Raw genomic sequence first — 16602 nt, forward strand, 5'->3', positions numbered from 1 at the left:
TGTTCATATGTGTTGTAAATTTTGAAATCACTGTATATTGTAAATACATTCGCATCAGCAACTCACCTTTAGCCTTGTCTGTTGTTTTCACTGTCCTCCCTGAGTCGAACCTTTCTAGCCCAAACAAACAACTTCTGAATAATATTAATTCATACATGCTACAAGTCCGTTTCATTTCTTTAGGTCTGTCTTCCTTGGACTGCCTCCCTAGCACACAATGGCATAGGAGAGGGAGGTGGAAACGACTGATTGATAGAAGATGTGGAGGAGCTTTTGGGCTGAACCTTAGCATCATGATGCTAAGGAAACGATCTCTGAGAGGACCAACACCTGAGCAGAGACCTTCAGCCAGAACCCTAGAACCCCGTCCCGGCTCACCAGTCCGCACTGCAGGGCCTGGTCGGGATGCAGGAATGCTGCAAAGTCTCGGAGAAGATCCGTCCGGTTTCCCAAGATGAAGCGCAGCTTCCTGAACAGCAGCGCCACCTCCTGTCCATCCGCAACCTGCTCAAATCTATTCAGCAACGACACAAACTCTTCCACCTGCCCAGGTATGTCCTGCAGCGCCTCACACACCTGAGCACACAGAGAAATCCTGTTGGTGTCACTGAACACCTTAGAGGCTGCCTCCGCTGCCGCCGCGCTCACCCGGCTCAAGTAGCTGTGAGCGAACGCCGCGTCTTTGCTGTCCCTGTGGGGGTCGTTGTCCAGGATGTTCTCGTCATAAAGCAGCAACAGCTTGGCAGCGTCTTTACTGCGGCGCTCCAACCGGCGACTCCTGAGGCCACGGCGAGGACGGCTGCGGTCTAACCGAGACAGATGGACTGATACAGATGCAGACAGAAGAGGGACGCCTACTGTCCGACGCACCACTGACCTCGTCCTCGTTTGGGGCCCCGCCCTCCTCTCCTGGACGCCCTCTTACTGTGAAGCACCTCCTCATCCAGACTGGACGCGGCACTCCTCCCCTCTCCTGATCCTGGCTCCTTATTCACTTCCTCCTCTTCCTCCTCTTCCTCCTGAGAGCCGGGGGAGGTGGGGGAGTGGTCTTCATCCGAGTCTCTCTCTCCACAGAGCCGTCGCTCCGCCGCCAGCCAGGTCAGCTGTTTCATGGTCTCCTGTGGACACAGGTCACATGACCGGGAGGCCGCCAATGACGGAGCCCTCCATGAGATGAGCAGACTTCCTGTTACCTGCAGCTCTGGAACCGACAGCACAGACTCCTCTGAAGCTGATGACATCACTTCCTCCTCATCTTCATCTTGAGTGAGGTCATCAAAGTCCTCCTCTTCCTCGTCCTCCTCCTCTTCATCTCTTTGACAGTCATCTTTATCTTTCTCTCCCTCCTCCCCATCTCCTCCTTCCCCCTTCTCGTCATCACCTCCGTCCCCATGTCCACCACCCTCCTGCCCCCCGTCTCCTCCCGCCTGCCCACCGTCTTCTCCCTCCCCCTCTTCCCCCTCCTCCTTCCCGTCTCCTCCCCCCTCTTGCTCCTCTCCATGTCTTTCACCCTCCTCCCCATCTCCCCCATCCTCCTCCCTGTCTCCTCCCCCTTCTTGCTCCTCTCCATGTCTTCCACCCTCCTCCCCATCTCCCGCCTCCTCCTCCCTGTCTCCTCCCCCCTCTTGCTCCTCTCCATGTCTTCCACCCTCCTCTACACCCCCATCGCCCCCCCATTCCCCTGCTCCTGCTAGGCCCTCCTCTTGCTCTCCTTCTGCCCCATCCAACCCCTCAAACTCCTTCCCTGCCTCCTTTTGCTCCTCAGTTCTTCTGCAGGCTCCGGCTGGACTCATAGACGAGGTCTTCTCCTCCTTTTCTCGTCTCATCAGCTTCTCAAATGTGGAGCCCCCCACTACTTCACCTTCCTCATGCTTTTGTTGCACCAGTGCATGCTGGGAAACAAGTGTCCCAGAAATATTTGGAGTAGACATCATCTGAAGAAAAATATAATATGGACTTTCTGCAACAGCTGAGCATGGAATGCTGGGAGTTGTAGTGCCATGACCAGACAGCAGAACCTGGCTTTGCATGCCACACAAAGGGGGGGGGCATTGGTAAGCAGCTGCCACTGAACTAAATGGAGACGGGACGGGTGATCGAGCTCCCGTTATCGGCCCAGGATTAGAGGGGAACCGGGTGGGAGGAGGGAGGCAGCTAGTTGGCTCCTCCTCCTCCTCCTTCACCTGTGTGCCCACCTGTCTGTCTGTAAAGGCTTTGGCCAGTGGAAGCAGAGATGCATTGTGGGCCAGAGTAAAGAGGCGGCGATGAACTCGGCGAGCAGGGCGGGACTTGCTGACATAAGAGGGGTGGAGCCTCAGGGTGCAGCCTTGGGGGAGGGTGAGAGGGTAACAATTCCCATCCAGTCTGTTCTTCTGGATGATGAGCTGACTGTTCTGCAGGTGAAAGTCAAAGGTCAGGTAACGAGTTAGACACTGGACTGCTGCTCTGCCATTGGCTGCAGCCTCATCCCGGGTTCACACTGCAACCGTTACAGCTCCAGTGCGGCCGCTGGAGTCTTTACGTATCTTCAAAAGTGTGAGAGGAACTCTCACTGCATACGATCATGCCCGACCTACGTGGCCCGGCCCCCGCGGCCATCTGCCTAGCTATAGAGCTCCCACGTTGCACCTGAGCCGGAACGGTTTTAGTGTGAGCCTGGACTCAGTTCATAACCCTCTGAATACATGTTTGGATGTTAGTGTAGAGCAGAGCATAAAAACTTTCACACAGGTTTCTCTCTTATCAACTCATAAACTTCTGTTTGGTGACAGAGAAGCTGAGCTGCTGAAGGCGGAGCTTCCACTATTGGTTCCATTCTTTCAGTATAAGTGAAGGAAACGACTCATGGCAAATGATAATCCAACCTTAGAGAAAGACACCAACATTTGATGAAACCTGGAGTCAGAAACCTTAAACTCTATAAAGTTTAACATATAACACAAAAGGCAAACTCAATAGTCAATCAAAATGTCTGGATTGATGAATGTGGTTTCTGCTCTTTGAGCTCAGGCTGTGAATGTCAGAGCGTTCACACTTTCATCTGCAAGAAGTGATTGACGCTTGTTTGAAAGGAAGTTCACAAGGAAGTTTTGTTCACATTAATGTGGATCCAAAGATGAACTCCAAGTGAATACGTTCCCATGTACATCACAGTTTAATGAGTCAAGCAGTTTGAGTCTGAGAAGAGCGTCTAACAGGTCTACTATCTGCTTTAAAGCCTTCAGAATATCCACGTCTCTGTCAGCTTCTAAACCAGCTTCATCCAGAAAGACTCACTTTCTACAGTCCTGTATTATACCTAGATACATGAATGTTTAGAGTGACAATGAAGGAAGAAGTATTCAACCAGCAGAAAGGGTTTGGTGCAAATACTTGGAACTGAAGATGTTGTGATTTTATTTGGACTTATCCTGACCCTCTGACCCTAGCAGGCACTCAAGTGTCCTGACCTCTTTCTCCATACTAAGGGACAGCATAATAGCAGCTATCACAGCAAACACCCTCTTCCTGCAGTTGGAGTTGGGCTGGAGACAAACATGACCTTCTGTAAAACAGCTGATCAACCAACAGCAGCTAAAGGACCCGTGTGTTATCCTTCAAACATCTAAACAAGCAAAATAATTCTAAAAGTTGTTTCAAAATTCTGTCATCCAGCAACAACCAACAAGCTAAGATGAGGGTTTGGTTCCCACTCAGACCTTGAGCCAGTTCGGCATGCTGGAGGTGTTTCTGTCCACCGGGGGCTTCTGGTCTGCAGGCTCCACTCTTCTGCAGACCGGGGTCATCTGGGGGAGGATGCCCCGCTGGATAAAAGTCTGAAAGAAAAGCAGATGTATTTACCTGTCGACAGCTCCTTCTGACACACAAAAGGAGAACAAAGGCAGACGTTGTCAGTCAGTCTGAGTCATCGTTTCTATAGCAACCACTCTCACCAATCAGCAGTGAGCTTGTTGGAAAGCCACACCCCTTCCACTGGAAAGCTGGCTACATGTAATCTGTCAAACGTTATGAATGTTAGATGTGGGGGCCAAAAGGCTCCGCTCACTTTTACTGAGGCATCTGATTGGTCAGTTTCTAACTTGAATAACTTGAACAACAGAAAAACATGAATAATAAGAGGGTTATCAAGATGTTTAAAAGTGTTTATTCTGACTGATAACAGCTGATTATTTCTCTGTATGGAAGTACCAGGGCTGGTCATAAATACGAGGCACGGCCGAAGGCTAAGACTGCTAACCGGCGCCGCTTCAAGCCATCCATTCCCTCCGTCCTGATGGGGAATATCAACGCCTTCTCCAACAAAACGGATGAACTCACAGGGCTGATCAAGACACAAAGGTGTTACAGGGAGAGCAGACTCCGCTAACAAAGACTAGGGTGACAACCCTAACACTTGTTCTCCTAACCCTAACCCGAACCAGCTAGCCTGGAAGAGATCTTAAAAGAACAAAAAAAGCTTCCGACAGGACAACCAACGACAACTCTCAGAGATCCAAAGAAACCAGCTGAAGACGGAAGCTCGAATAGATGAGGCTGAAACTCGTATTGATGATGTGGAAACAACTATTCAAGCGGCATCCACGCTGCTAAAGCAACTTCTACAGCGGCAAGATAGCATGGAAGCTAAGCTAACAGAGCAGGAGGCTCGCGCTCGGCGAGACAATATCCGAATATACGGCATCCCCGAGGAGGCGAAAGGCACTAATATGGTCGTCTTTCTGGAAAAACTGCTCTTTGAGACACTGGATATTACACGTGATTCCGGCGTTAAGATAGAGAGAGCTCACAGAGCTCTTGGACCAAAGCCTGCTACACCACAGTCCAAACCGCGTGCCATCATAGCCAAGTTCTTAAGCTTCAGAGCCAAAGATAAAGTGATAAAAAGAGCCTGGCAGAAAAAACAAACCATGTACAACAATAACCGATTCTTTGTGGACCACGATTAAACCGTCCGACGCGAAGCGGAATTTCTCATAATGCACTCTTCGGAGGGTATTATCCCGCTTATACCATGGTCATTTACAAAATAAGTAAACATTCAATCAATATTTAGTACTTTATTCTTGTTATTTCTTTGGTTTAGCTCATTTTTTCACAAAAGGCGGACTATTTCATCTGTGATGCAGTTTGTTGTCACGGGGACACATGAAGCCGGAAGCCGTTACAGACCTCAGCCGCAGCGGTAAAGTGTCACTGTTTTGAAAGAAAGACCCGGACAAATGTGGATATTTTTCTTCTTTTTCTGACGTTAAGCCTTCAGTGAGCAGCTAGAATATAAACAGAACACAATCAGCTTCTGTCTGTTTCATTTCACAGCAGGTTCGTTCTTCTGAGCTGCTCTAAAATGAGAAACTCCCTCTTGTGGTGAAACAGAAGACTACACCTTTCATGTCGAGTGGTGTTTTATTAGAAAGAGAATAACCAATTTGTCAATATAAATTTACCTTACAAAAGGAGAGGAATATAAATGCTGGTCGCTACAATAAGTTGAATAAAGCATCAGTTCAGAGAGAAAGTTCATCCATTACTGCTTGTTTTGTCCAGACGATGAAGGAAAAACGTGTTTTAAAGAAGCCTGCGCAGTGATATCGAACGTTTGGTCTGTGTGACCGGAACTTCTTTTTTAGGTGTGCGTTATTACTGTGCATTATCACTTTTTAATGCACACCCAGCAGCCAATCATAATCGAGTATTCACCCAGACCATGGTATAAGTCCATATATTTATATACTGCTTATGTACATATGCATATGTAAATCTGGTTATTTAAATTCTCGCTTTTTTGCACATCCATAATGTACATATATGCTCATAGTCTGGATACTATGATGGACAATACACACTTATATGGCACAATTCATTGTATATATTTTTCTACATATTTTTTATACTTTATATCGTATTTTATATTATGTTCTCGTTTTTTTTATGCCAATTTCTTATTTTGCACTGAAACGGTTGCTGCAATTTCATTGTCCTTGTGATAATGACAATAAAGGTCTATCTATCTATCTATCTATCTATCTATCTGTTAACTGACACATGTTTTGTATACAAGTGAAACTAAAAAATGGCTTTGTTGTGTTTTTGTTTAGTTTTCACAGAGCATAAGTACTTTAGATGGTTGTATCAAAGAGACCAATAAAGTAAGCACTTGTTTGAAGCTCAACGCATCTCGTTTATGACCACAAGGGGGCCGCTACAGCAAGTAAATTAAAAAGACAAGAAGCAGATAACACAATCCACAAAATCAGAGATCCAAGTTCCAAAATATGTGTACACAATAAGAGCGAAATCCAAATAATTATCCTAAACTTTTATAAACATTTATACACACAACCAAATGTAAAGAATCCCCACCAGATACAATTTTTTTTAAAAAGACTTAATTTACCAGTTATATCAGAGGATCAAAACAAGTTACTTAATAATAATAATAATGGATTAGATTTATCTCAGTTTTCCAGACGCTCAAAGCGCTTACATTGTGTATCCATTATTCATTCACACCTCAATCATACTTGGTGATGGTAAGCTACTATTGTAGCCACAGCTGCCCTGGAACAGGCTGACAGAGGCGTGGCTGCCAGTACGCGCCAACGGCCCCTCTGACCATCACCGGAACATTCATACGCATTCACACACCAGTGGAGCCACACTGGAGGCAAGTAGGGTTAAGTGCCTTGCCCAAGGACACAACGACACTTGGCTGGCGGGAGCTGGAATTGAACCACCTATCCTTCGATCATTGGCCGACCCGCTCTACCACCTGAGCCACTTACAGCTAAAATAACCAAAGGAGAAGTATCAAGGGCAATAACAGATCTAAAAGCAAATGAAGCACCCGGGGCCAGACGGCTTCCCATCAGAATGGTACAAAAAACGTAAAATTGAATTACTACCTTTTTTAACACAAATTTTAAATAAAGCATTGAAAGAGGATAAAATACCACCCTCATGGAAACAAGCCACTATATCAGTGATTCCAAAAGTAGGAAAGGACCCACTCAACTGCAGTTCATTTAGACCCATCGCAGTCCTCAATGTTGATTATAAACTGTTCACAACAATCATGGCAAAGAGATTAGAATCTGTGCTGCCATATCTCATCAACACTGACCAAACAGGCTTTTTTCCACAAAGACAAGCACATGATAACATAAGACGAACCTTGCCATATTCAAGAAAACAAAATGCAGGCAGCAGCGGTCAGCCTTGATGCCGAAAAAGCTTTTGACTCCGTCAGCTGGTGCTTTTTATATAAAGTTTGAGAGATTTGGGCTTCCTTGCAAATTCATTAAAATAATAAAATCACTGTACACAAACCCAACCGCCCGTATAAAAATGAATGGGCAATTATCAAACTCTTTTGAACTGGAACGCGGACCAAGACAGGGATGTGGGCTTTCACCCCTCCTTTTTGCCCTCTACATCGAACCCTTTGCTCAATTGATCCGGCAAACTGATGATGTGAAAGGAATACCTATTAGGGGGGATGAGCAGAAGGTGGCTTTATATGCTGATGACGTCATAATTTACACAGGTGAACCAAATGAATCATTGCCCAGTTTATTCAAGTGTTTAAATACATTTGGATATTATGCAGGATACAAGTTAAACATGGGAAAAACGCAAATATTGACTCTAAACTATAACCTACCAATCTCACTACGTACTAAATTAAATCTCAAATGGGATCTGACTATTCTAAAATATCTGGGAATTATAATTCCCAAAGATATGAATAACGTAGACAAATATAATTATGAAGATCTAACCCTAAAAGTAAAACAAGACATTAATAGGTGGTCCGCCATCCCTCATATGAGTCTGACCCAAAGAATCGAATCAGTGAAAATGAACCAGCTACCGAGATTCCTGTTTCTGTTTCAGGCCTTTCCTGCCAAAATCACCAGACAACAGTTTTTGCAATGGGACAAAATCCTTTCAAGATTCATCTGGCTGGGCAAACAGCCACGAGTTAGATTTAAAACCCTACAGCTTTCTAAAGAGAAGGGAGGGATGGCAATACCTAATTTAAAAGATTACTTCTACTCCGCACAACTCAAACCGCTAATAACTCACTGCAACCCAAATTACCATGCCCGATGGAAAGACATAGAATTACTTTTAGTTTCAGACCCCCCACTACAGGCATTAATGGGAAACAAAGACATAGGGGAAAACCTAAGCAAAATTGAAAATCCCTGGATAGTGATACAATTAAAAATGTGGTCCCAAATTAAGGAGGGATACAGACTACACAACAATTTAAAAATTGTAAGATGGTGCGCATACGACCATGACTTCAATCAATTAGACACTAGATTTCTTAACTGGACAATGCAAGGGCTGAACACATATTACTCTCTACTTGACAAAGGAAAAATGAAAGAATTCCAATCACTTAAGGACAACCATAACCTAGGGAAAAATGACTTTTACAGATATTGCAACTGCGCACAATATTAATAAAGAAACCCTACACAACATAGATACGCAAGAACCAGTGCTTAGTGCAATATTAATGTCATACAAAGGAAAATGTAAAAAAGGGATGATATCTAGACTTTACAAAGGATTTATGAATAAAAAACTTACTTCAACTAAATACATAAAAAGCAAGTGGGAGAAAGAAAGCAACACGACTATGACAGATGAAGAATGAAAAGATTGCTGCATTTCAGTGTGGAAATGTACAAATTCACATGTATGGACAGAGTTCAGATAGAAATGTTTGATGAGGTTTTTTATAACTCCCAAACAAAAGAAACCTGGAAACGAAGATAAAAAGAGCTGGAGACGGTGCGGAGACGTCAACCATTACCACATATTTTGGGATTGTCCCATAATCAAACAATTTTGGAAGGAAATACATAAACACATTTAATCTATATTAAATGAGACAATACCGTGTCATTTTAATAGTTTGATTTTAGGTAAGATACAACTACAACCTATTAATGAAAATTTATTCAGAATACTACTAACTGCGGGTAAAAAAAACACTGACTAGACACTGGCTCCTCCCCACCGTGCCCAGCTCAGACAAATGGATAGACATTGTAAATGAAATCTGCCAGATGGAAAGACCAACTCACTTCGGATACAATTGTCCAAGTTCCTTAAGATATGGTCACGATGGATTTTCTATGTTAATCACTTGCAACAAATGGAAGTAATGAGCATGTCTGACTTGTAATTATAATTAAGATGAATGGACCCTGTTTTTTTGTTTTTTTTTCCTTTCCCTAATATTGCATCTACTGTTCCTTTTCTTGTTTCTTGTTAGATATTTAGTTAAATTGTTAGAAAAAATAAATGTTGAGAATGGAGATATAAATAAAGGGCCCAAGACTGGCTCGAGGTGAATTTGAATGTAATGTTTCATAATTTTCTCAATGTTTTTAAATAAAGATTGGAAAAAAAACAAATAGCTTAACGTGTGTGGGGGACTAATAGAGAAGCAACTCAAAGGATTCTCATGTATAAAAGCAAAGAAAATGGAGGTCTTGGAGTACCCGATTTAAGTATAGCTTTATATATTCAATTCATAAACTTAGTACAGAGCGCTATGAACAGAAATGCTGGGTGGTTTGAAAATACAGGAGGTCATTGGAACACTTAAAAAGGCAGAGCCAGAACAAGAGTACCATATTATAAATTACTTTTTGGGGATTTTATAAGTAAATGTCATCATCTCAACATAAATTGGATTGGTTTTTCATCCAAAATAATTTATAAAATCTTAACTAAACAAACAAATGGGGGACAAGTACATTTTAAATATTGTAATGTAGAAAATAGTCCCCAAGCAATTAAAAACATCAATGACAAAATCATCCCCGAAAACATGAGAGACACTGTCTGGCTCATGTCACATAACAGACTCCCAGTCAGAGCCATTGTTAAGTGGAGCCGTTTCGTTAAAACGAAAATTTAACCAATGACCTCCTGTAATGATGATGAAACTCTGGAACATCTGCGGATAAATTGTTATAGAACCAAAGAAATAAGGAAAAAAAATGTATAATGTTGCATTTAATGTAAACATCAACTTGTGTTCTGTTATGTTCGCACTGTTCTCTGAGGAAATCCCAGATACCAAGAGACGGTTATTCTGGTTGATCATGTGTGTAATCAACACGCACATATGGAAGACCGGAGCAAAGGGTGTTTTAAACCAAGAAATGATTCATAGCGACTCTGTAGTCAAGAATATCATTGCAGATCTGAGGAGGCGAAAGAGAGCCTCAAGACAGAAAAGAAGCTCTCTCCCTTATGAACTTTTAAAAATTTGAAATTGGTTGCATTATGGGACTGGGTCTGTATACAGTGGAGTTGATGGTGGAGCGAAGGATCCAGGAAAAGCTGAAGAACATTCTGGAGAACACCAGTGTTCTCTGGTCAGAGGAGCTTTGTGACCGGAAGTCCTTTGTGCCCAGAGCTATTCGACTCCATAACGCCTCTGGGAGGGGAGGTGGCAAAAGACGAGGTCACTGATCAATGTTTTTACAATGTTTTTACCATCACTTTTATGTATTTTACACTTTAAATTATGAACTTTTACAACTACTTTTAAACGTTTTTTAAACTTACCATTCATTTTATTCTATTATGGGTTTTGTTTTCAATTTTTTATGCCTAATCACATTTAACTGTGTGGTGTGATGTATGGAGCAAGGACAGTGGCAGAATTTCCGTAAAGATTAATGAGGTATATGTGTCTATCAATTGAAGTCTATGGGATTTTGGCTTCTTTGAACTACTTCCTGTTTGGAACATCAAGGGGGAGGAAACTGAGTCCAGTTCTCTGGTAGAGTCAGTGGTCAGGTGTTGAGAGCTGGAGTGATGTCATCAGCTCCTGGACAAAACAGAGCAAATCAGAATGTGTCTTTTCCGAATCACCTGGATGACGTTGCCCTGCGGAGCTCGGGGACCGCTCATCTCTCGGATATGTTTCCGGACATTCCATCGGCTTTTGCACAACAGGTAGGAGGTCATCAGCTGATCCGGCTGGATCGCCCCTTCAAAATGCTTCAGACCCAGAACGATCAGCCTGGAAGAGAAGTTTCAGTTTGTTGGGAATCTGACTGCCAGTTCAGGGAGCAAACAGCGTTGGTGTAATGAAGCTGCTAGTTCAGGTCCACCTGGTTGACCTGCTGCTACTTTACTTCTACACTTCAGACTACAGGGCTGACTGTTATGAACTCTGTCTCAGTTTCCTCACTTCCAGCAGACGTTTCAGCCTTGTGGTTCTTTTACTTCCGTCCTTTGTTGTGTGGAGGACAGAAGAGGAGCTGCTGTTTAGTTCTTCTGTCTTATAGACAACACTGAAGGAGCTTAAACTGGCCCGCAGGTAGGGGGCGCCCTAAAACCTGTACAGTCTGTCACTTCTGACCATCGTACCATCAAACTACGTTACCAAGCAGTCTGAGGTCTGCAGCCCCAGACTGAGCTTGAACTCTGGACCATCAGAGGCTGACGGCTTCACAGCATAGGTGTGTTTGCCAGGCGTACCTGTCCTCTCCTGCAGTGTACACACTCCTGTGGGGTCGGCTGTGGAGGGCTGGGTCCAGGCTGCAGACTGGGAGCAGTTCTGGGTGCAGGAAAACGGGCCTCGTGGCAAACAGCCAGGCGATGTCCGCTGGCATCAACGGGAAGGCGTGGCCTAAAGGAAAATAGCAGAAGATGACCAAAGATGCTGAAAGGACGCCACGGCGGTCTCTGCTCCTCCTTACTGCAGACAGCAGGAGTCATGTGTGGGAGGAGGCGCTTGGCAGCTGCACAGGGTGGGAGAGGAGGAGCCTCGTCTTTCTGCTCCACCTCCTGCAGGAGATCCAACGCCCCCTGAAGATTACACGCTCTGAAAGTGCTGGTCAGACGAAGCTCCTCCCTCCGGCAGGCGAAGTTCTGCAGCTCTTCCTGGAAGGACAACAGAACGTCGAGACGTTCAGACAGAACTGGAACCATCGGAACCGTCTAGATTCACCATCAGTCTTGTCATTCCAAGCATGCAACACTCAAAGCCATCCACACACAGTAACCATGGTAACAGAACTCACCAGGTACCGTTTGCTGAGGCAGGCTTGGTGGTTCAGGGCAGGAACACGACGACTTAGAAGATGCAGCTGAGTCAGCAGCTGTACGTGCTGCAAAGACACGGTTCAGTCCAGCAGCTCACCTAAAGCTCAGTGAGGATGGAGCAGACTCACCTGCTGCATCTGCTGCTGGAGCTGCAGCTTCTGGACGGGGTTCAGGTGAAGGGTGGAGCAGAGGCCGGGCAGCACCAGGACTGAGGCGGGGGAGCCCGTCTGGGTGGTGCTGTGGTGAGGCTGGTTGGTGGTGTCCTGGAGGGCTCGTCTTTGCTGCACAGCTTCGTACTGCCTTCGGACCGTCTGCCGCCGCTCTGTCAGCATGCTGGCTAACGGAGCCTCAAAGCTGGACCAGAGAGGAAACTCAGAACCAGAACCAGACTTCTGCACTGCCAGAGACTAAAGCATCACATCAGTGTGGAGCTGTAAGTAGCTACAGCTAGCGCTATGAACTACCCAGGAGAGAGAGGAGCATGTAGCCACTGGGACTGGCATCAACAGCACACCGAGACAACAAATGGATACTTTCGGTGTGCTCAGCAGTTCTGACCAAATGATGGCTACGTTAGACTCATGAGCTTCTGCCTATTCCTTTTTATTGGTTGTTTGTATATATTATATATTGTGTTAACTGTACAAATGGTAAAGTACAACTAGACATGCTTTCCTGAGTTGTTTCCTCCCAGCTGAGTTCTCCTCCACATCTTCTTGGAGCAGAAGAAGCAGCCGAGGATGTTTCTCTTCCTCCCAACCCAAACAGTCGCAGCACTTTTCTGCTGCTCTGTCCCTTCAGGAGAATTCACCGAAACTACAGATTCACCGACACCACCCATTCACAACAATACCAATCTGAATTTTGCTGTTCTTACTTCAAAAGGGCTTTTAAAGTTCAGAGGTCAATGAAAGTTCTTCTAAAAACAGATATTCTAGCATTGCTGCGCTCTAAGATTATAACCATAAAAACTGAATCCTCACTGTCAAACTGGCATGCTGTCATGACTGTAATGGTCTCAGATCTTAAAGTCATTTTGGATTTCTACTTATTTATTATCAAAACCTGAAACAACTGCAGAGGAGACTAAAGGGAGACCTGCAATGAGATGGAACAAACCTCTCAAAGGTTGTTTGAACATCAAAGGTCCATGCTGGAGTAACCCTTCCTGTCTTTTGCTGAAGTCACTAAAGCACGGTCGTCTCTCACACTGGGACTCTGATTTTTGGTAGAACCTTCTTGGTTTGCATTGTTCCTGCTTCCAACAGACTCTGAGCTCTGTGAACCCATCAGCTTTATTCAGATCTCTCAGAAATTACCGTAGAGCTTGAGGGGTGTTAAACTTTGGAAGGATCTCTGACGGGGCCTCCTCATCCTCAGCTGCTGCCTCTTCCTCACGCAGCTGCACAGAAAACAATCGTGTTCATGCTCTTCTGGAATACTCTGATGATCCTCCAGGGTCCTCGTTAGGATACCAGCACACAAAACAAAGTCTTTGCAGGCTTTAGAGCGATGGTTTCTCTGCATCTCAGTGAAGGACTGAGGTGTGCAGTTGACACCACTGACTGCATTGAACAAAGGAAAACTCAACTCACTGCATCAAAAAGTTCCTCCAGAAGCTCATTCACTTCCTTCTCTGAAACATCAACAGCCACAGTTTAGAAAAGGAATTGAACCTTCAACCACAGAAGGTGTTCAGGTCTTTAACACCCACTGGTGATCTGGACTGCACGGTCCGTTCTATAGTCCTCTAGGTCCGGTTCATCAGGCTCGTCCAGGAAGTTGTACTCGGGGTCATCCTCATCCTCAACTTCATCTGCGAGGAAACATCAGAAATGAAGAAGTTTTCAGTTTTCTGTCTGAATGGATGCAAACATTCATGTTTACAATCATCCTTTGATAGATCACTTTGATCTGAGAATCCTACACCGTCATAATGATGTACTCCAGAGACTCCAGTAGCTCCAAACATGTACTGCTGCTTTGTGGTGGTATTTTAGCAGCTGCTCTCTAATCTGATGGATTTGTATGCAGAAACTTTCATCATTTTCTTCTTCTCCACCAACCCGCGTGTCTGAATCAGACACTAATCTCTTAATAGTGATGATCACACTGCAGTTTTCCTGAAATTTCAAAGGTTTGTTCAAGACATTCAGCTATTTCAGTTTTTCCAGCAGCAGAGATCTTTCTTCTTCCACATGTTGATGAAATAATGAAGAACCTTCTTTAGTGTTTTCTATTTAACTGAACTCACCCGGAAACTAATGATCACAGGTGTTTGAGACTGATGTCAGGGATCCAGAGAGACACAAAATCTTAATGAGTTTCATTGAAAAACAAGAGTTTGTTCTTTTTGACACTAAAATACTAGGGGTGTGTATTAGCAAGTCTGGCGATACGATTCATATCCCGATACAAATTGAATCTACCTTAATTTTAATGTCTGTCAGTGTTAAAAATTGTCAAATTAGTTTTATTTAATAATCCCAGCATTAAGCACAGCGACTGGATCTCATATACCAGTTGCTTTTCGCAGAAATTCATGCTGCTTTTCTTTTGGTAAATTACAAAATATTTATTTTTTAAAGGGAACAGTCAATATTGTCTGATTTCCACAACAAAATATTTTCCTATATAAGAAAAATAGAATGAATGTGCTTTAACTAATAAGTTTCTAAAAGTGTGATTGCAAGATTACTAAATCTATCATTTAAAGGGATCATAAACCTGAACAGGTGCTTCAAAAGGAAAAACAAACCCATTCTTTCCAGAAACATTTAAGTGTGATGACAGAATAGAATAGATTTTATTTAGTCATTGTCACATGTACAACGAAATTTAAAAGTGCTCACTAATCAGTGCATCATTCATACTTTTCCTAGGGAATAATAAATAAAAGTAGTTTAAGAATAAAAATAAATAAATAAATAAATAAAACAGAAATACAAATAAAAAAACTAAGAGTAAGATAAGTATATAAATAGTCCTAACACAAAAACAGTAATAAAAAGCAGAAATAAAATGAGTAATAAATAAGTCATCAAAACATTAGCATACCTACAGACAATCACACAAACAGCCCTTCAACCACACACGTTATTTGATTTCATAGCAGCATTTAGGATGGTGATTGCAGTTGGATAAAAACTGTTTTTGAATAGGTTAGTCCTCGCGTTGGATTGTCTGTAGCGTCTGCCCGATGGCAGCAGTTCAAACTGGGGATGACCAGGGTGTGTGGTGTCTTTTACGATGTTCTGTGCTCTCTTGTGGCATCGGGAGTGATGCAGTTCCTCCAGTGAGGGGAGAGGGCAGCCGACGGTCTTTTGGGCGGTGGAGATGACCTTCTGGAGTGTTTTCCTCTGAGCTACCGTACAGCTGGAGTACCAGATGGATATTCAGTATGTTAGAATACTTTCTATTGTTGCAGGATAAAACCACACCAGCAGTCTCTGGTCTTCCTCAGAATTCTCAGGAAGTCCAGTCTCTGCTGGGCCTTTTTCAGCAGCTCAGCAGTATTCACCCCCCAGGACAGATTGTCCTCAATGTGAACACCCAGGAAGCGGAAGTCAGCCACCCTCTCCACGAGGTCCCCGTTGATGAGTAGTGGTGGGATGTTTGTTTTCTTTTTCCTGTAGTCAATTATGAGTTCTTTGGTTTTTGATGTGTTGAGGTGGAGGTTGTTGGCTGAGCACCATGTGGACAGTTGCTTGACCTCGTCTCTGTAGGCAGCCTCCTCTCCCCCAGATACAAGTCCCACCACTGTGGTGTCGTCTGCAAACTTCACAATGGCGTTGCTTTGATGTACAGGGGTGCAGTTGTGTGTGTACAGAGAGTACAGCAGGGGGCTGAGCACACAGCCCTGCGGTGATCCGGTGCTGAGGCTCAGAGCCGAGGATGTGTAGCTGCCTACTCTGACTCTCTGTCTGCGGTCGATGAGGAAGCTGGTAATCCACGTACAGATGGTTGGTGACAGACCCAGGTCCTCCAGCTTGCCTACCAGTTTGATGGTGTTGAATGCGGAACTATAGTCCACGAAGAGCATTCTCACGTAGCATCCTTGGTGCTCCAGGTGTGACAGGGCAGCGTGGAGTGCTGTGGCCACCGCGTCCTCTGTGGATCTATTTTCTTTGTATGCAAATTGATGAGGGTCCAGACTTTGGGGCAGAGTTGTTGTGATGTGGTTCTGGACCAGTCTCTCAAAACACTTCATCACAACTGGTGTAAGTGCCACTGGTCTATAATCGTTGATGGTCTTTTTTGGCAGAGGCACGATGATGGAGGACTTCAGGCAGGGGGGTACTGTGGACTGGGCGAGGGACTGGTTGAAGATCTTAGTAAGGACTCCAGCCAGCTGATCAGCACAGTCTTTTAGCACACGTCCTGGAACTCCATCAGGACCGGCTGCCTTCCTCGGGTTGACTGCCTTTAGCGTGCGCCTCACCTCATGCTCCTCCAGAGTGAGGACCGGGCTGCTGTGGGGCTGGTGTCGTTCTGCTCCCCCAGTTGCATTGGTTT

At 44.5% G+C, this 16602-nt stretch overlaps 1 protein-coding gene across 1 annotated transcript in view; it reads right to left on the bottom strand.

Moving 5' to 3' along the window:
* gon4l (gon-4-like (C. elegans)) overlaps window positions 1–16602 on the bottom strand; it is a 39000-nt gene that overhangs the window by 5679 nt on the left and 16719 nt on the right. Inside the window, exons 11-23 of the mRNA XM_024262119.2 lie at window positions 13802–13903; window positions 13683–13723; window positions 13407–13489; window positions 12216–12441; window positions 12066–12152; window positions 11742–11925; window positions 11521–11671; window positions 10909–11059; window positions 3699–3815; window positions 1194–2393; window positions 878–1118; window positions 649–806; window positions 379–576 (exon numbers count right to left, since the gene is read on the bottom strand). Of these exons, the coding sequence (XP_024117887.1) occupies window positions 379–576; window positions 649–806; window positions 878–1118; window positions 1194–2393; window positions 3699–3815; window positions 10909–11059; window positions 11521–11671; window positions 11742–11925; window positions 12066–12152; window positions 12216–12441; window positions 13407–13489; window positions 13683–13723; window positions 13802–13903 (2939 nt within the window). The remainder of the gene's footprint in view (window positions 1–378; window positions 577–648; window positions 807–877; window positions 1119–1193; window positions 2394–3698; window positions 3816–10908; window positions 11060–11520; window positions 11672–11741; window positions 11926–12065; window positions 12153–12215; window positions 12442–13406; window positions 13490–13682; window positions 13724–13801; window positions 13904–16602) is intronic.

Source organism: Oryzias melastigma, unplaced genomic scaffold, assembly GCF_002922805.2.
Source record: "Oryzias melastigma strain HK-1 unplaced genomic scaffold, ASM292280v2 sc00280, whole genome shotgun sequence".
NCBI lineage: Eukaryota > Metazoa > Chordata > Actinopteri > Beloniformes > Adrianichthyidae > Oryzias > Oryzias melastigma.